Source organism: Eurosta solidaginis, chromosome 3 (assembly GCF_040869045.1).
Source record: "Eurosta solidaginis isolate ZX-2024a chromosome 3, ASM4086904v1, whole genome shotgun sequence".
Taxonomy (NCBI): domain Eukaryota; kingdom Metazoa; phylum Arthropoda; class Insecta; order Diptera; family Tephritidae; genus Eurosta; species Eurosta solidaginis.
In genome coordinates, this window is record NC_090321.1 from 158,710,548 (window position 1) to 158,731,738 (window position 21,191).

Here is a 21,191-nt window from a genome sequence, read left to right on the forward strand (position 1 = left end):
ATTTCGAAATCGCAGACTATGCGGGAAGGACATAAATTTAATTCATAGTTAACTGCAACCACTAACAACTCTAAAAACGGAAAGATAAATAGTCAACGTTTTTTTTGCTCATCAGGCAAAAAACGAGAGGTACTATTTCGCCATGTATTCTCCCATGTATCGAAAAAAGTTGTGTCATAACCTGAGGAACAACATGAAAGGTGCCATCAATAGCCCAGCAGCTGCTTCTGCTAAGCAGTTCCAATGACGATTTTGTTCCAAACATTATAAAAAATCCATCATCTACGCACTTCTCCGACAAAACAAAAAGCTCGCGATATTGTTTTTTTAATTACTCGTCCTAGTAGGTGCCAACTTCACAGAGCTCCCTCCTGTCACCTGTTGCCCCATTGGATACTGCCCTCAGAGCACCACTTACTGGCGAAAATCGCGTTATCCTAGGCGATTTCAATTCCCACCACGATTTGTGGGATTCTGATCTACAGACGGACAGCAGGGGCGAGATGTTGGCGGACCAAATTGAAGAAACGAAGTTCTGCACGATAAACGGAGACGCCCCCACACGTATGGTAGGACGCTGTCACAGTTCGCCAGACATTCAATCGTGAGCGCAGGACTCGTTAACTGCGTCAACTGGCAGCCGATGGTAATATTGGCATCCGACCACCTACTATGCCCTTTTCGTTCGAGCGATCTTTACTATTGAAAAACACATTTTCATCAATTTCAAAAAAGGAACGTGGGTAGATATAGCGAGAGAACGTGACCTTATAAGACAGCAAGACCCCGGCGACCCTGACCCGTCCCCCAGCGGGTTAGGGTGTCCCCGCGGTAGGTATGTCCGTCGTAAGAGGCGACTAAAATACCTGATTCAAGGGGTTGTGTAGCGCAACCCTTTCAGGTTGCCAGCGCAATATATAGCTTCTCCAAACCCAATTGTCAACCTCACCTATCCGTGGCGAATTGTGTTTCATTAACAGCCGAGGCTCTGGCGACCCTGAAATCCTCATGGATCTAGGGGGTGGAAGGGCAGTATGGCCAAGAAGGCCGCATGTGATCATTACAAACCGTTCCCGAGATGGTCGGGCATGTTACCGGAACGTACCGGTAATGCATCCGGCAAAGGACCATCAACATCGATAACACTCCCCAAGGCCTTCGCGGAGTGTCCTTATCGCTACAACAACATCAACAACAACCCCGGCGACCGTCAAATAAACCAACGCAACAGATTGCTTGTGGTTGAACACAGGCGGGCTAAAGGGGAGGAGTACTTCAAGAATTTTAACCTCTCTGTCGGTGTAGGTAAACTATGGTTCACCGTAAAGTCCCTATCGAACCCAACTAAGCACAATGACAAAATATCCATTGCCCCCGGCAATAAAGTGCTGTCGGATGCGAAAAAATGAGCAAGCGCTTTCTGCCCACAATATTATTTACATTTACTTAATCTAGCCCCAGGCTTCATATTAAAAATGAAACATCTTAAAAGTTTTAGCTGTGCAAAAATATTTAATGAGGTACTAGAAAGAGTGTTGTTAATGAAGTTCATGGTGTTCTGTTAGTAAAAATACAGAACATTATTCCAGCAAGGTGTGCAGGAATGAAGGATGGGGAATTGGATAAGACCATTCAGATCTTCGAAAAATAGTGGCCGAATGAAGTCACTAATTCGACTCAAGAGTTTAAGTCAGAGTTGAAGATGTGGAGAAGGTAATATTCCTTAATACTTTCGAACGTGAAAAATTGTGACCAGTTACTTATTATAGGTTCTATTCAAACATACCTGCAGAAAACGGACCGAAAACCTTTATTGAAGCTCTGGACGTTTGTGAGATGCAGTATAGGTGCTACACTGCCAGTTACAGTAGCTTTAAACGAACGTTCATTCTATACTTTACGGAGAGTAAAAACCTATTTACGTAATAAAACTGGAGAAGAACGTTTGAATGGATTAGTACTGTGGAATATTCACAGAGATATCGAAGTTACTCATGACCAGATAGGTATTCTGGCAAGAAAAAGAAGGAAAATTTATATTACTCTATAGGTTATGTATGTAAATTGATCTGGCGTTATCTCGTCATCGTTTATAGAAATGAACACCATTACTCCACAATTATTGTAATGATAGAAGTATAACAATGACAGTATGTCCGTAACGTTATATATATCAACGTCTTTCAGTCGACAATTTATGAAGACATCTATATATATAAAAATCACGTGTCACATTGTTTGTCCGCGATGGACTCGTAAAATACTGAACCGATTTTAAATTTGTTTTGCACCCGTGTGTAGTTTGATCTAACTTGAAATATAGGATAGGTTATATCTCAGTTTATAGTCGCAATATTATTTTATTGGATTTTTTTTTATATGTTTATCCCTAATAATAAAATGTTACGTATACGCACCGGCACTCATATTTTCAGGTGGTTCGGATATACTTCCGTGTAATTGGTTGGTGTTTAATTAAACAACGAGCTTATCAATAAAAAAATATTATAGCGAATGATATCAAGTATATCACATCACCAGGCCCGGCGAGAGGGGGGATTACTCTCGGACCTGGGCTCTCTGAGGGGGCCCGCAATTTAGAAGTACTAAGATTTTTTTTTTAATTCAGGAGGGTCTTTAGTTGTTCCATGTGCAATTTTTAAGCCGAATTTCAAAAGCAACGAATATCTGCATTTCGTTTTAATATTATAGTGAAGTGTGAAAAATAAAAATCTATATATATAAAAAGAAAGGCTAAAATGTGTGTTAGTTGGTCGCCGGTGTTTGAAGAGATACGTCGGTCGATTTTGTTCAAACGTGGACCCGGGTACCCCTAGAATTTGTTTATATAATATGGATATCAAATGAGAGCTATTGATGAGTGCTTTAGTACAGAGTAATATATTATACCGCTTGGTGAGATATAGGCCAAAACTGGGGCCCGGATACCCCTAGAATGTGAGGGTAATATGGATATCAAATGAAAGCTATTGCTGAGAGGTCTAAAGGATTTTTCATTGTGATATTCGATTTAGTCGCATCAACCTGGCAAAACTGATAAATATGCATGCAAAGCCGAAATAGTGACATGAATTAATAATACCCACATACCTATTTACATACGTCCTATTCGATTTGCCTGAAATTTGGTATATAAATTTGCCTATATTAATATGTACGATCCTTTTTTCCGGGAAGTAGACCAGAGACGGACTGGGATTAGGACTAGGACTGGGACTGAGACTCGTAGTGGGACTGGAACAAAATACATACCACCCTCTGGGATAGGTAATAAGGGATGAATAAGAATGAGTAGAACGTGAGAGAAGAGAAAAGAGAGACGGAGAAGGAGCCTGAGAAAGAAATAGAATGAGACGAATATGGAGATAGATGAAGCGAAAAAGACGGAGGGAGGAGTGGATAAAAGGATTAGGAAAAAGTGAAGAGGGGTGGGGGAGGGCAGAGTTAGATGGAAAAAGCTTATTAAAATGTATGCAGATAGGCGAAATTTAGGGCAGAACAACGTCTGCCGGGTCTGCTAGTTCCAAATATATAATAATTGTATTGTCTACTGTGTGTATACCTATATGAGTGAGTTTTTGTTATTCATAACTCCGATTATTACCTTTCCATTTTTTTGTGAAGGTTCTATTGGAGATTTAAATATGGAACCCCCTCCGCCCCCCAAACATTTTTTTTCCTGGATCCGCCCCTGATACATACCATAAATACGATCGATCTCTTTGATATTTTCAGACAACAACATACGTAAGCATTTGTTGAAATTTGAAGCTTTACGAAAAGTTTCTTATCTGAACAATCGGTTGTGGGGATTACTACGGATCTCATCCATTTTTTCAGACAACAATATGTGCACTATACGAAAGCATGTGGTGAAGTTAGAAGCTTTAATCTGATAAATTGAGGAATATATGACAAAAATCCTCTTTTCTCAAAAATCTGTTGAATGGGGGATATATGCTATAGTGGTCCGATCCGGCCGGTTCCGACAAAAGTCTAATTGGACACCTAAATATATCCGCTCACCTAATTTTATCAAGATATCTCAAAAATTGAGGGACTAGTCTGCATACAAACAGACAGACGGACAGGCGGACATTGCTAAATAAACTCAGCTCTTCATCCTGATCATTTCGGTATACTTATTGGTGGGTCTATCTCTTCTCCTTTAAGGACTTACACTGTTCAGATCCGTGACAAACTTAATATACCATATAATTTTCATCAAAGGTATATCTATCTAATTGTTCGTAATAAACATGTAATTAGCAAAATATGTCCCATGATAATGAAAGGACTTAGTGATTTTTAAAGTACTCAGAACATATTTTTTTGAAATATTATTTTCCCATTTTAAAAATAGATGTCAAAAAAGATGGAGATAGAACTTTTAAGGTGGGTTTCGTCGAAGGCTGGGGTAGCATTCAGTCAATCCAGAGTCGAGCAGGCACCTGATACCTCTCTAAATAAATACATTTTGCTTTGTTGGTGGTATTTGGTTCGGACGTACACATACACAGCGGAGAATTGAATCCAGTTCGAATGGTGGAGGAGGGGAATTGTAACCAACCGCTGATTGATGGATTGATGGAAGGGGTGACAGGCGTAGGATCGTTCAGCTGCCAGTAGAATCGGCTGATCGATTTCAAAGCCACGGCTGGTTGCTGAAATCTATGTCCGCAGAGTCGTAGATGATGAATCGGTGGACTGGTGGATAGGATTGGTTAATCGGTGAAGTGTATTGGTAAGTCAGCGATGCGTGTATGACGAATCGGTTGATCGATTTCCGAGTAGTCGGTTGTTGGTCGTAGATGCCAAATCGGTAGATTGGTGGATACCGGTGGATCGTTTTCCGAGCAACTAAAAACTGGTAAACCCGATATCTAGAAAGTTGCTGGAGACGGACAGGTGGATCGATTTTCAAGCAAACGATGGTTGGTGCGGAGATCTGCCCCGTAAGTGCGGAAGCTGTTGACGCACTTGTATCTGGGAGAAGGAAGGGGTAAGAACTAGGTTCATTCACGCCAAATCTCCGGACATAAAAAGTATTGCATGACCGAGGTCACCACTGATCAAAGTGACTTGCCTATGCAATATAAGGGAATTACATCTGTTCACGCAAAGTGTTTACGGTACAGACTTCGATTACTGTACGCCGCGCCTTCGATATTCTATCAAACGCAAAATGTTTCTACTTAAATACAAATACATAGTACATAGTTATAAACAGTTTGAGAAGTTAGGCGTATGTCACGCGAATGAACTGCTTGCAAGCGATTAATTTCATTTTGTCTGTGTATTGTTATTCCCTTGCTGATCCCTGTTAGAGTAGTATGTAGTATGAATGTATGCTGGTGATGCTACTGAAAAAGGGTTAAACAAAGCTTCGTTAACAGTTTTTGGAATAAGGTTAAGGATAAGTACTGCCTTATATATACATATATTAAGCCAGCTGGGAGTCAGCTAAAGTATTCACGACAGCTCATTATCAATTTATCTGCTTAAAAATTATTTGCCGCCAGCGTATTTTGTTTTTGTAAAATGCAAATAAATAGAAAACCAAAATAATAAATAACTTCCAACCACAATTATTTAACCAATATTTCGCATTAAAATCATGATATTTATTCTTCCTTGCAGTTGCTGGAGGTCATGTATATTATTAGTGTTGGCAGATGGCAGATGGAGGGTTCTCCGAAAACATGAAAAATTTATATTTCTAGTAAATGTCAAAACGGTCGGCCAATCAATTGAAGACTTCAATGACTACGTCACATCACACGCAATTGTTGTCTAAGTCAATTATAACAGTAAAATTAAAATAATAATAATAACCACAATAATATGCATAAGCGCAACTGAAAACATTTATAAAACGTAATCTAAGTACACAAAAATTCTAGTGAGAAATCAACGCCAAAATTGAAAGCAGTGGGAAGATCACGTAACGCATCATAGGCGCATGTCTGAATGTAGTACTGAAATTGCTTTCTTTGAGATCGCAAGCAAGTCAAAACAATGTATCGGCCGAACTTCTACGAATCAACTTGCCTGCGGTGCAACGAAATTGTTTATCAAGTGGATCGTGTGGGACCTCTCAAGGACTTCACATTCTTTCATTCTGGTTGTTTTAAATGCGTTCACTGCGGCACAAAGCTAACACTTAAAACTTATTTTAATAATCAACATAAACAGGATGACAAGGAGGTGAGTAGGCTAAATATTTGTGATTTGAAATTGTACGTAAAATTGGTTGTAAGTAAGGCTTAAAGTTTTCATCATCTTCATTTAGTTACTTATCTATAATAAATCGAAAATTTCGTTTTCTCTCTGCTAACTTAAACATCGAGTGTCAGTTAAGTGCAAGGTTAAAGGGTAACCAAAAAATCAGCTGTTTCGCTAGCGTTTGTGTTTTCTCAATAAATTTGTTCTACAAAATATTCACAGTAAGCAATGTAATTTGGGGTGGGTTGGCAACCCTGTGTTTGTGGAGATGAAAACGACCAATTAAGCTATCCGTAGGACTGCTATCCTCCAGTTAGCTCCTAACTTAAGTAGAGATGGGGAAAACGGCCCTATGAGTGTGACGAGGTGTTGAATATATTCCGGCTGCGTCCAGGCGAATAAGTCATGCATGCATATTGTAACGAATTTTGGGAAATTCCTGATTTTTCTGCACACTCTGCTAACGTTCGAATAGCTGAACTGTGAAATAAATAACTCAAACTTCAGTTTGGTCAAATGTTCTTTATTTACAGTTCTTTTGTAGTAGTAGTGGCACATACTACACAAATTAATTACTCGTGTGCATTCTGAATTCATACAAGTGAAAAATGTGTCAAATAATAGCTGACAGGGAAATGAAAGAAATTTTTGTTTTTTGCTCTCCGTTATTAAATTGAAGGGCCATGAATCGCCCCTTTGTATTTCAAATAAAAAAAAAAAAAAAAAAAAAAAATAAAATAAAAAAAAAAATGTATTTCAAATCAGATTTTCTTTTAATATAGTATAGAGAACATCAGATTGCATACTGATTTTAATTTCTAAAATCTAGTTATTAGAGAAAATATGAGTGGACAGTTAAGCAAACATTTTAAAATATGTAAATAATGCAATATACCAGTCGTTTACAAAAATGTTTGAAAAACACTATTGGAAAATGATTTAAGTAATCGAACAGCGATTGAAAAGGTGATTGAGGCTTTTTACTATTGTGAACGTTTTTTTTCACACATTCGCCACTTGTATAAATTCACAATGCTCGCGTGCTTCTCTCAAACTTATTGATTGTTTCTCAGCTTGCGCTGCTTTTATACTCTCTGTTCTATCATCATTGTTCTGCCACTCAGTGATCGATAAACATGGTAGATAAGATGGTAGATAAGACAAGTGTGATATTGGAACGAATTTAGTACAATTCCTCTTATTTGCAACCTTCTACTAACGTTCGAATCACTAAACTGTTGAATAAATAACTCCACTATTCAATAATGCAAAATGGCCTTTATTCAAGTCTTCACAATAACACTACTACTTCTCGACAGATATCGTGCTTAAATCAAACTCATTCTGATTGATCAGCTGGCGCTCTTTTATACTCTGTGGTGTGTCGCTCGCATACTTCTACGCGTTTTTATTTCTAGAATCTACTACTTATTTATCAGCTATAACTACAGATGCATGCGTGCGTGATGATACTTGCACAAATTATTGCCTACTTTTGGGAGTATCTCAGATATATGCATGTGTTTCTGCGTTGCTCTCAGCTGCTTGTATGGACATATGGGTAGACATAATGATTGATTTGTTGATGAGCATACATGTCACTGCTTAGTATCGGCTTAAAGATGGGAGTATCACTTATTGTTACTAATATTCGTCACAATATTTTTTGCATACGCGTCAAAATTACAACTTATTTATATCTTTCTATCACCCGCTAAAAATAGCCGACGCCATGCGTTGCCATATTGAGCATTCTGTTAAAAACGCTGGCAAAGTGGTAAAATGTAGCCTTATTGAACATCCTGTCAGCCAGTTGACGGATAAGATATCACACTTGTTTTGTACACAATGAAAGCAGGAACAACCAGGGACATAATACATAGTTATAACTTTTATCGCATTAACGTTGCTTCATAATAACATTTGAATGAAAATGTAAACACTTTTGTTCAATAATATTTTTTTTTTCAACGTTTATTTTTTACGTTGCTTGATAATTATTATGATCAATAAATATGTTTTTTTTGTTGGCAGTTAAAGTTGTAATATTAATTGAATTTAGAGTAGATATAATTTATTTCGTTGTTTTATAGCTCTTATTCTAAAATGCTAGTAGATTCGACTTTTTCCGTCCCCGAAGGACGTCAGCAATTTCTAGGAAGAGATTGCTGACGTCCTTCGGGGACGGAAAAAGTCGATAAATCAAGTTTTTAATAACCTTTTTATCAAAATTCAGTGGTGGCTTCCGCCGGAGTTTACCAAGATCAATTATCCCGGAAAGCCTCCGAACTCTCATATACTGTGTTTGGCATAATTTAAGATGACATACCAGTTTATAAGCAGTTCGTTTCCCTATATACTGTTACATTGAGCAAGATGGCGGATGCTCCCAAGAAATTTTAGTATAAATAAAATCTGGCCGAATAGGTTCATTTACAGTTTGGTTGAGTCTTCCTATTACATTAGGCTATCTGAGGAAACGGTTACGTTATATAAAACGTCATAATGAAAGTAATCATCGAAATCTCGTCTTTGTGACCACGCTAATGTTGGTTTCCATAATTTTGAAAAAGTAAAGGACTTTATCTGGTAACTGGACTAAGTAGACAATTGAAAATTCAAGTCACTTCGCTTTTGATGCGCCTTGATCTATAGGTATCAGTATTACCAGTACCAGGTCGGAAAAACCGACTAAGCTACATGGCTTTGTCCTAACAATAAAGCCCCGAACGAAATCTATGGCTCAATGATCAATCAATGACAAAATGATCGATGTGAGCATAAGCCCATAGACCGCATTTTACGGACCAAGAAGGTCGAAATATCGACTGCGACCATCATATTGGATATCAAGAACTCAACAAAATTTACAAATGAGCATGATTTGGAGGCTAATCGGAACAATGAACGAAAATGCAAAAAATACGGCGAATTATGGAATCTCTCAAGATCGATGTGCAGAGTGTATTTAAGTAATGGAGGTAACACTTTTACTCACTGCTAAGGAGCAAGGGAGATGATGAGGCTGATTCCCCGATTCCATATGATGGAAGGTTGTGCCGAACTATGAAAAAATAAAACTGTGAATATTTCGGTTGGCAAATACCACTGGCCCAGGAAATTATGCACCAATGAGTTCAAACATGCATGCATTACCGCTTTTGCAAAATATCGTCGCACCATGGGGGTACACTGAAATTATAGCCCTTGGTCGGGGAAAAAAACCCCAGGCGCTCCGGAATCCAACTTCGTTCTGGATACTGTAGCAGTTTGAACTCTTACTTATTCAGAATCATGCACAACATATGTACGTAATGCATGTCCTCCATGCCAACCATCTTTTCAATTTCCCTACGGTACACCCCTGTTAAAACTGTTAGTTTCCTTAGAATCCTGTTAGAGCATGACAATTTGTGAGTGGTCGCACTCATTGAATGGAACGAAGCACTGTTAAAACAACAACAACAACTTGGTCGTACGATCGCATGTCCAATCCTCAGGAAATGTGACCACGCAAAAACGATTTTTGCCTACAACACGTTTATCTAGCAATACAATTATGAACGAAAGAAAAATTCAAATTATTTATCCACTCGTATTGCCAACGATAATACTGTTTTCACACATACGGCTTATTGAATAATAAAGGCAGTTTTCTACATTAAGACGCTTATTGCGCTCAATCTTCCCTACAAAATTCGAATCTATAATTATTTCATTAGTGACGAATCGAATGCCTAATGAAGTCAAAAGTACAATGCAAGTCTGTTGGGAGCGTTCAGTTTCTTAGTTTTTGGTGTGCTCAGTGCTTAACAATGTCATTTGTCAAAGTAAATGTCATTGTCTGTCATATAGCGTTGTCATTTTATTCGCTTGACATTTCATCCTTCATACTAATCGAGCAGTTACTTCTATGTGAAAGCAAAAAATTTACGATTTCATTAGAAGGTGAAATGAGATCATTAAGTTTCTGTGTGAAAACAGTATAAAAGTGTTTATCGTTCATAATAAATATTACATACTTACTTAATTGGCGCTTGGTCCAACAAGGCGCGCCAGTCGCTCCTTCGCTCCGCTAACCGGCGCCAATTGGTCACACCAAGGAAGTTTAAATCGTTTTCCACCTGTTCCTTCCAACAGAGTGGGGGCCGCCCTCTACCTCTGCTTCCATAGGCGGGTTCCGATAGAAACACTTTCTTGGCCGGAGCATCATCTTTCATTCGCATAACATGGTCTAGCCAGCGCAGCCGCTGCGTTTAAATTCGCTGGACTATGTGGATGTCTGCATAGAGCTTGTACAGCTCATCATTAAATCTTCTTCAGTACTCGCCACCGCCAACGGGTAGAGGTCCATAAATCTTTCGAAGAACTTTTCTCTCGAACACTCCCAAAGCCGCTTCATCTGCTGTTGTCATGGTCCATGCCTCTGCCCCATATAGCAGGACGGGTACGATAAATGACTTGTAGAGTATGATTTTCATTCGCCGAGAGTGGACTTTACTTTTCAATTGCCTACCTAGTCCAAAGTAGCATTTATTGGCAAGATTGATTCTTCGCTGGATCTCAGCGCTGATGTTGTTGCTAGTGTTGATGCTTGTTCCCAAATAAACGAAGTCTTTTACTATTTCGAAATTATGGCTGTCAACAGTAGCGTTGTTGCCAAGGCGCGTATGCGCTGACTCTTTGCTCCATGACAGCAGGTACTTCGTTTTGTCCTCATTCACCATCAAAAAAAAAAAGTTTCATTTTCGCTACAAAATTATTACAAAGTAACGTTTTTGATAAATTTTTGAATTGGGCAATGTTTTCAACATGGTTCAACTATATGGTTGGCTCATCTGTACAAAAACAAAATATTTTAGTTCAGATTGCCAAAATCTGTGTTGATGTTATGCGAAAAAAACGTTTTAAAAAAACGTTCACAATAGTAAACAGCCTCGATCACCTGTTGAATTACTTAAATCATTTTCTCAATAGTGTTTTTCAAAAATATTTGACTGGTATATAGCATTTATTTCATATTTTTAAATGTTTGCTAACTGGCTGCTCATATTTTATCTTATATCTAGATTTTAGAAAGGAATATTAGTGTGTAGTCTGATTTTCTGTATACACATTTAAAAGAAAATCTGATTTGAAACAAAAATGGGAAATTCATGGCACTTCAATTTAATAACCGCGAACAAAAAACAAACCTTTCTTCCATTATCTGGCCATTCGCGACAGCCATTCTCGGTGTCAGCTATTATTTGACAGGTAGGTATGGCAATGGAGGAAAGAAGATTTTTTACTTGTATGAATTCACAATGAAACTTATTTTTGATTTTCTTACGGAGAAATAAAGAGCGAAAGCGCTGTACAGCTGAACTAAATTTTGTGTGTTTGCTGGAATGTGCATTTTCAAGCAGCTCAGTTGTTCAACTTTAAAGAGGATACATTTTCCTTATATACAAAATAAGCTATGCGGAAACATCTGTTCGATCACTTCTGCCAAAACCCGTAGTCAAAATCGAAGAATGCACTGATATGGTAACCAAGTTGCTGCGGACCAACAGCAATGATTATGAAGTCTAAAGACCAGGTTGAAGTAGGGTAGTCAGTCATTCTCTTCCAGATCTGTGCTCAGGGCTTCGACGTGGAATCGCTCAAGATGTCGCAAAAGTTTATGGCACCAAAACGGCTAATGAGAGTCAAATGGGACTCGCCGATATCCGCGAACCAATTATAATTACGGAAATCATAACAGGCGTTTTGCAAATGTGTCGAAGCTTGAATTATGGCGTAGAAGTACTTACAAGCTCCCTCTGCGCAAGCTGCGAGGATGAGAAAGAGGAGTTGATTTGCGCCTTCCTTTGTCCACGTCTGACTCTTGAAGGTAGAGGGAAGAGACCTTTCGCTTCTACTCAAACGAGAACGTGAGCAGTTCAATAGGAAATATGTTACATTTAACGATGACATTTATGAGCTTTACGCAGAAATTTGTATAGTTCAACGAATCAATACACACGGGCTAAGTTGGCTACACCATGTTGTGCGAATGGATGAAAATACTCCGACCCAGAAGATAGTATTCATGCAAATGAAATGGAAGATAACCACTTCTTTGGAAGGAACAAGTAGAGAACGATCTAACAGCCCATGGAATCTACAATTTGACGTCATATGGGGATACAGAAGGGACGATCACGATTTTCTAGCCGACCAAAATCGTATAAATATTTGTGGGACAAATGAATAAGTAGCTAGGACATATTTAGATGGACGTAATGCGTACATTAAATTCCGAGAGCAATTCATCGAAGTTCTCTCCGCCACCAGAAGGAGTCCCCGTTGTATCCTACGGCGATAAATGCACGACAATGGCTACAGGTCACGGCCCACACATCGATGAGCTATGTAACGGCTACCAGACATTGCCACCTACCAAATCATCGGCGACCTTATTTACAACATTGGCATGGCAATTGTCGACCATATTGGACACCCACGTCGATGGCATTACGCTCCCAGCTTACACTCAAAAATACTGTGTGTGACGTTCGATCAGAATCTACATTTTTGAGAGCAAAAGTGCTTCAAATCCAGAGCAGTAATAAAACCCCTAAATCTTTTGCCGGCAGCACTAGGGTAAAGACAAAGAGATGCTCATTACCACTTACAAAGCATTGGCCGGCCGCTTGCATGCTACACATCCTCGATATGGTCGCCAAGCCTAAAGGTTACTCACTGTAAGAGAATACAGGCCTGCCAAAACACTGCTCTCAGAATCGCTACGGGCTGTCTTCTTATGTCCGCAGAACACCACATACACAGTGAGGCGAGAGTGATCCTCATTAGAGAGAGAAACGATATGCTGACTAAACACTTTCTGTTGAATACCCAGAAACCTGGGGATCCCAGCAAACATCTGATTGAAGAGGCTCCACCTCCCAGGGACCCAATAAGTCATATCCGCAAGCATTATGAGGAAATACGGCACCTGATAACATAGCTGTATGTCGAAAAAACAGAGAAAGGTCCTCAGTGATTTCCACAAAAAGGCGTCGTTTATGCCCGGCGAACCCCGTTCTTAAAGAAAAATATCCTGAACTCGCAGAAGAGGAAAGAACTATCCCTAGGGAGACGAGAGTTACTACCCCCAGCGCACAGTGGTCTGAATCACGATTTGTTTGGCATAAACTAGAAAAATGTAATTAGAGCTTTGAAACTTCGTACATTTGCTAATAACCTCATAGATTATTTTTAGAAACAAATTTTGTTAAATGGGACGACGTCTTCGCATAGCTGCCATGTAACCTCGAAATCAAATTTCAGTTTTTTTTACAAAAACTTATAATATACATATATACATTTATTTAGTGTATACATATCTATGTTACTAACTTACTTAATTGGCGTTTAACCGTCTAAACGGTTATGGCCGTCGAACAACGCGCCAGTAGCTCCTTCGCTCCGCCAACCGGCGCCAATTGGTCACACCAAGGGAATTTAAATCGTTTTCCACCTGGTCCTTCCAACGGAGTGGGGGCCGCCCTCTACCTCTGCTTCCATAGGCGGGTTCCGATAGAAACACTTTCTTGGCCGGAGCATCATCTTTCATTCGCATAACATGGCCTAGCCAGCGCAGCCGCGGCGTTTTAATTCGCTGAACTATGTTGATGTCTGCGTATAGTTCGTACAGCTCATCATTAAATCTTCTTCGGTACTCGCCATCGCCCACGCGTAGAGGTCCATAAATTTTCGAAGAACTTTTCTCTCGAACACTCCCAAAGCCGCTTCATCTGCTGTTGTCATGGTCCATGCTTCTGCCCCATATAGCAGGACGGGTACGATAAGTGACTTGTAGAGTATGATTTTCGTTCTCCGAGACAGGACTTTACTTTTCAATTGCCTACCTAGTCCAAAGTAGCATTTATTGGCAAGATTGATCCTTCGCTTGATTTCAGTGCTGATGTTGTTGCTAGTGTTGAGCTGGTTCCCAAATAAGCGAAGTCTTTTACTATTTCGAAATTATGGCTGCCAACAGTAGCGTGGTTACCAAGGCGCGTATGCGCTGACTCTTTGCTCGATTACAGCAGGTACTTCTTTTCACCATCAAACCCATCTTTACCGTTTCTTTTTCCAGTTTGGAGTAAGCAGAACTAACAGCGCTATGATAGGTTTAATTATATTTACATAAGTTAAGAATTTAGTTAAACTAAGCAAGTTAAAATGCAAAAAATTTATTTAAAAAAAGGTTATTATTCTAATCATCATCTAACTCTAATTCAATATCAAAGTAATGAGCGTCTTGAACATCTACATCAACAGTATATTCATCAAGGCTATGCTTGTTACCGGAACGTACCGGATCTGCATCCGGCAAAGGACCATTAACAACGATAACACTCCCCAATGCCTTCGGGGAGTGTCCTTATCGATACAACAACAACAACAACAGACGCGCGTCACTCTACCTCAAGTTCGATCTGGATACTGTATTAAACTCTTACCTATCCAGAATCAAACCCGACATACATAATGTATGTCCTGCTTGCAACAAATGCAAAAAATTTTTTTAAAAAAAGGTTATTATTCTAATCATCATCTAACTCTAATTCAATATCAAAGTAATGAGCGTCTTGAACATCTACATCAACAGTATATTCATCAAGGCTGTGCTTGTTACCGGAACGTACCGGATCTGCATCCGGCAAAGGACCATTAACAACGATAACACTCCCCAATGCCTTCGGGGAGTGTCCTTATCGATACAACAACAACAACAACAGACGCGCGTCACTCTACCTCAAGTTCGATCTGGATACTGTATTAAACTCTTACCTATCCAGAATCAAACCCGACATACATAATGTATGTCCTGCTTGCAACAACGCAACGTCCCAATTCGCCTAGATAGTTAAGCGTCAATTCATCATAACGCGGACTGCTATTTTTGGGCTGCTTTTACCGCCCTAAAAATAAAAAATAAATGTAAGTCGCGATAACCTCCGAAGAGATTTTAGGCCGAGCTTCTTTTCCAATTTGCGTCGTGCTCCTTTTTAATTTTTCCTACAAATTGGCGGGACGGGACCTACTTGTTTTATGCCGACTCCGAACGGCATCTGCGAGAGAGATGAGTTTTCACTGAGAGCTTTTCATGGCAGAAATACACCCGGAGCGCTTGCCAAACACTGCCGATGGGCGACCCCGCATAGAAAAATTTTCTTCTAATTGAAAAACATTATTTCTAAAATTTTGATGTTGCTTTGCCCGGGGTGTGAACCCAGGGCATTCGGTGTGGTAGGCGGAGCACGCTACCATCACACCACGGTGGCCGCTTTTACCGCCCTAACTCAATAATATTGCGCTAGGCATACAAAATAAAAAAATTTAAAATGCATCAATTTCTATGAGCACAGACTGCAGCAAACCCCTAAACAAACACGATATTACAATCCAAGCCGGTTAAACATCTTAAAAAAATTTTAAATTTTGTTAAAACAGTCTGCAATACATTATCTTGCTTTGCTAAAAAATTCTTTCGGTGCTTGTTAGTAAAATATTCAAAGATTTACGAAATCATCATACTTAAACTGGACTATGACTTAATGCACAGTAAAAGGAAACGGGATTAAGCAAGATCTCTTTTAGCAGCCTCTTATTTGTTCGAGACGTTGTAAAAGTTTGATTCGTTTGTTAAGTACTTATGTCATCAAAATGAAAAATCTGACAAAAGAATTGAAATTCTCCACCGTCTTAAATAAGGGTTCAAGCCCCGAACAAATCAAGATCAGAAATTTAGAGACAAGTTTTTTCAATAAGAAAAAAGTTTTTCTAAAGGCTTGGTTTCCTCGAAAGCGCTGTCGCTATATAACGACCGTTACATAGCGGTAGAGTACGTTGTCAAAATTGTTGCAATATAAAAGCAATTATGTCGAAACTAAGAAGACCGGAAGTCACTGTAACATAATCAGACCTGTTAAATAATGATTACTAATGGTAATGATTAGCCGTTCCATTGATTATTTCCTTGAAACGCCATTTAATGATTACTTGCCATTATTTTCTATTTTTATACTCAGTTGAGCAGAGCTCACAGAGTATATTAACTTTGATTGGATAACGGTTGGTTGTACAGGTATAAAGGAATCGAGATAGGTATAGACTTCCATATATCAAAATCATCAGTATCGAAAAAAAATTTGATTAAGCCATGTCCGTCCGTCCGTCCGTCCGTCCGTCTGTCCGTTAACACGATAACTTGAGTAAATTTAGAGATATCTTGACGAAATTTGGTACGTAGATTCCTGGGCGCTCATCTCAGATCGCTATTTAAAATGAACGATGTCGGACTATAACCACGCCCACTTTTTCGATATCGAAAATTTCGAAAAATCCAAAAATTGAGATAATTCATTACCAAAGAGGGATAAAGCGCTGAAACTTGGTAGGTGCGTTGAACTTATGACGCAGAATAGAAAATAAGTAAAATTTTGGACAATAGGCGTGGCACCGCCCACTTTTAAAAGAAGGTAATTTAGCAATTTTGCAAGCTGTAATTTGGAAGTCGTTGAAGATATCATGATGAAATTTCGCAGGAACGTTACTCCTATTAATATATGTATGCTTAATAAAAATTAGCAAAATCGGAGAACGACCACGCCCACTTTTAAAAAAAAAATTTTTTTTTAAGTGAAATTTTTACAAAAAATTTAATATCTTTACAGTATATAAGTAAATTATGTCAACATTCAACTCCAGTAATGATATGGTGCAACAAAATACAAAAATAAAACAAAATTTCAAAATGGGCGTGGCTCCGCCCTTTTTCATTTGATTTGTCTAGGATACATTTAATGCCATAAGTCGAACAAAAATTTACCAATCCTTGTGAAATTTGGTAGCGGCTTAGATTCTAGGACGATAACTGTTTTCTGTGAAAAAGGGCGAAATCGGTTGAAGCCACGCCCAGTTTTTATACACAGTCGACCGTCTGTCCTTCCGCTCGGCCATTAACACGATAACTTGAGCAATAATCGATATATCTTTACTAAACTCAGTTCACATAATTATCCGAACTCACTTTCTATTGGTATAAAAAATGGCTGAAATCTGACTATGACCACGCCCACTTTTTCGATATCTAAAATTACGAAAAATGAAAAAAGTGCCATAATTCTATACCAAATACGAAAAAAGGGTTGAAACATGGTAATTGGATTGGTTTATTGACGCAAAATATAACTTTAGAAAAAAACTTTGTAAAATAGGTGTGGCACCTACCATATTAAGTAAAAGAAAATGAAAAAGTTCTGCAGGGCGAAATCAAAAGCCCTTGGAATTATGGCAGGAATACTGTTCGTGGTATTACATATATAAATAAATTAGCGGTACCCGACAGATGATGTTCTGGGTCACCCTGTTCCACATTTTGGTCGATATCTCGAAAACGCCTTCACATATACAACTACCACCACTCCCTTTTAAAATTATTATTAATACCTTTAATTTGACACCCATATTGTACAAACACATTATAGAGTCACCCCTGGTCCACCTTTATGGCTATATATGGAAAAGGCGTCCACCTATAGAACTAAGGCCCACTCCCTTTTAAAATACTCATTATCACCTTTCGTTTGAAACCCATAATGCACAAACGCATTCTAGAGTCAACCCTGGTCCACCTTTATAACGATATCCCGAAAAGGCGTCCACCTATAGAATTAAGGCCCACTCCCTTTTAAAATACTCATTAACACCTTTCGTTTGATACCCATATTGTACACACAAATTCTAGAGTCATCCCTGGTCCACCTTTATGGCGATATCTCGAAAAGGCGTCCACCTATAGAACTAAGGCCCACTCCCTTTTAAAATACTCATTAACACCTTTCATTTGATACCCATATCGTAAAAAAATTCTAAAGTCACCCCTGGTCCACTTTTATGCCGATATCTCGAAAAGGCGTCCACCTATAGAACTAAGGTCCACTCCCTTTTAAAATACTCATTAACACCTTTCATTTGATACCCATATTGCACAAACAAATTCTAGAGTCATCCCTGGTCCACCTTTATGGCGATATCTCGAAAAGGCGTCCACCCATAGAACTAAGGCCCACTCCCTTTTAAAGTACTCATTAACACTTTTCGTTTGATACCCATATTGTACAAACGCATTCTAGAGTCATCCCTGGTCCACCTTTATGGCGATATCTCGAAAAGGCGTCCACCCATAGAACTAACTCCCACCCACTTTTAAAATACTCATTAACACCTTTCATTTGATATACATATCGTCCAAATTAATTCTAGAGTCACCCCTGGTCCACCTTTATGGCAATATCTCGAAAAGGCGTCCACCCATAGAACTAAGGCCCACTCCCTTTTAAAATACTCATTAACACCATTTATTTGGTACCCATATCGTACAAACTAATTCTAGAGTCACCCCTGGTCCACCTTTTTAACGATATCCCGAAAAGGCGTCCACCTATAGAACTAGGCCCACTTCCTTTTAAAATACTCATTAACACCTTTCATTTGATACCCATATCGTACAAATAAATTCCAGAGTCACCCCTGGTCCACCTTTATAACGATATCCCGAAAAGGCGTCCACCTATAGAACTAAGGCCCACTTCCTTTTAAAATACTCATTAACACCTTTCATTTGATACCCATATCGTACAAATAAATTCCAGAGTCACCCCTGGTCCACCTTTATGGCGATATCTCGAAAAGGCGTTCACCTATAGAACTAAGCCCGACTCCGTTTTAAAATACTCATTACCACCTTTCATTTGATACCTATATCGTACAAACAAATTCTAGAGTCAGCCCTGGTCCACCTTTATGGGGATATCTCGAAAAGGTGTCCACCTATAGAACTATGGCCCACTCCCTCTTAAAATACTCTTTAATACCTGCCATTTGATACGCATGTCATACAAACACATTACAGGGTTACCCGAGGTTCATTTTCCTACATGGTGATTTTCCCTTATGTTGTCACCATGGCTCTCAACTGAGTATGTAATGTTCGGTTACACCCGAACTTAGCCTTCCTTACTGGTTAATGATTACTTTTCAATTGATTAAAAAAATAATCAAAAAAAATCATGATTTTTTCCCATTATTGAAAAGAATCAAAAAAATCAGGAATAATCAAAAAAAAATCAAAAATCAGAAAAAAAGTAATGATTTTTTAAAATTTTTTTTATACTCAGTTGAGCAGAGCTCACAGAGTATATTAACTTTGATTGGATAACGGTTGGTTGTACAGGTATAAAGGAATCGAGATAGATATATACTTCTATATATCAAAATCATCAGTATTGAAAAAAAATTTTGATTGAGCCATGTCCGTCCGTCCGTCCGTCAACACGATAACTTGAGTAAATTTTGAGGTATCTTGATGAAATTTGGTACGTAGGTTTCTGGGCACTCATCTCAGATCCCTATTTACAATGAACGATATCGGACTATCACCACGCCCACTTTTTCGATATCGAAAATTTCGAAAAACCGAAAAAGTGCGATAATTCATTACCAAAGACGGATAAAGCGATGAAACTTGGTAGGTAAGTTGACCTTATGACGCAGAACAGAAAATTAGTAAAATTTTGGACATTGGGCGTAGCACCGCCCACTTTTAAAAGAAGGTAATTTAAAAGTTTTGCAAGCTGTACTTATGTAATTTGGCATTTGTTGAAGATATCATGATGAAATTTGGCACGAACGTTACTCCTATTAATATATGTATGCTTAATAAAAATTAGCAAAATCGGAGAACGACAAATTTTTTAAGTCGAATTTTAACAAAAAATGTAATATCTTTTAAGTATATAAGTAAATTATGTCAACATTCAACTCCAGTAATGATATGGTGCAACAAAATACAAAAATAAAAGAAAATTTCGAAACGGGCGTGGCTCCGCCCTTTTTCATTTAATTTGTCTACGATACTTAATGCCATAAGTCGAACAAAAGTTTACCAATCCTTGTGAAATTTGGTAGGGGCCTAGATTCTAGGACGATAACTGTTTTCTGTGAAAATGGGCGAAATCGGTTGAAGCCGTGCCCAGTTCTTATACACAGTCGGCCGTCTGTCCTTCCGCTCGGCCGTTAACACGATAACATAACCAAAAACCGATATATCTTTACTAAACTTAGTTCACATACTTATATGAACTCACTTTGTATTGGTATAAAAAAAAGACGAAATCCGACTATAACCACGCCCACTTTTTCGATATCGAAAATTACGAAAAATTAAAAAAATGCCATAATTCTATACCAAATACGAAAAAAGGGATGAAACATGGTAATTGGATTGGTTTATTGACGCAAAATATAACTTTAGAAAAGAACTTTGTAAAACGGGTGTGTCACCTACCATATTAAGTAGAAGAAAATGAAAAAGTTCTGCAGGGCGAAATCAAAAGCCCTTGGAATCTTGGCAGTAATCTGCCAACCCCCTAATGCAGGGTGTTATGCGGACCGTTCCTATTGGACGATTTGCAGCCAGGGGATAAATTCGGCTGTATTCGAACGGAGCCTTCCCGATACCGGGCCACCTCGGGAAGTATTAATGGCCTTACCACAGTAAGGGGCGCTGCTGTGGCGGACGGTTCTTTCCCCGTATATAATACTGGACCGCTGAGCCCGCCTTGTCGGGCAGGTGGTCGTACGACCAAGATGAACGACTCATTACCTGATTGTAATAAGGACGATGTAAAGAGGAGGACTGAGTCGCAATCCAAGGACGACAAATACGAATTAAGCGATGCGTCGTACTCGGGAGCGAGAGTAGTGCTGATTCAATGAACTCCGTATTGGACACAAATGAAAACGGAGTAGAAGAGTGGAGAAGGGTACGGAGCAGAGGAAGTAAAAGAGCTCTCTCGCAGTACCGTGCAGCACTAAGAATTGTACAACGCTTGGGAGCAGTGGTCGAC

General features: G+C 38.8%; 1 protein-coding gene across 6 annotated transcripts in view; it reads left to right on the forward strand.

Annotated features, from left to right (window-relative positions):
• Positions 1 to 21,191, forward strand: part of Hil (Hillarin) — a 306,146-nt gene that overhangs the window by 78,669 nt on the left and 206,286 nt on the right. For all 6 annotated transcript variants that reach the window (XM_067773502.1, XM_067773499.1, XM_067773504.1 and 3 more), the window contains exon 2: positions 5,662 to 6,228. In XM_067773502.1, coding sequence (XP_067629603.1) covers positions 6,040 to 6,228 — 189 coding nt within the window. In that variant the 5' untranslated portion in view covers positions 5,662 to 6,039. The remainder of the gene's footprint in view (positions 1 to 5,661; positions 6,229 to 21,191) is intronic.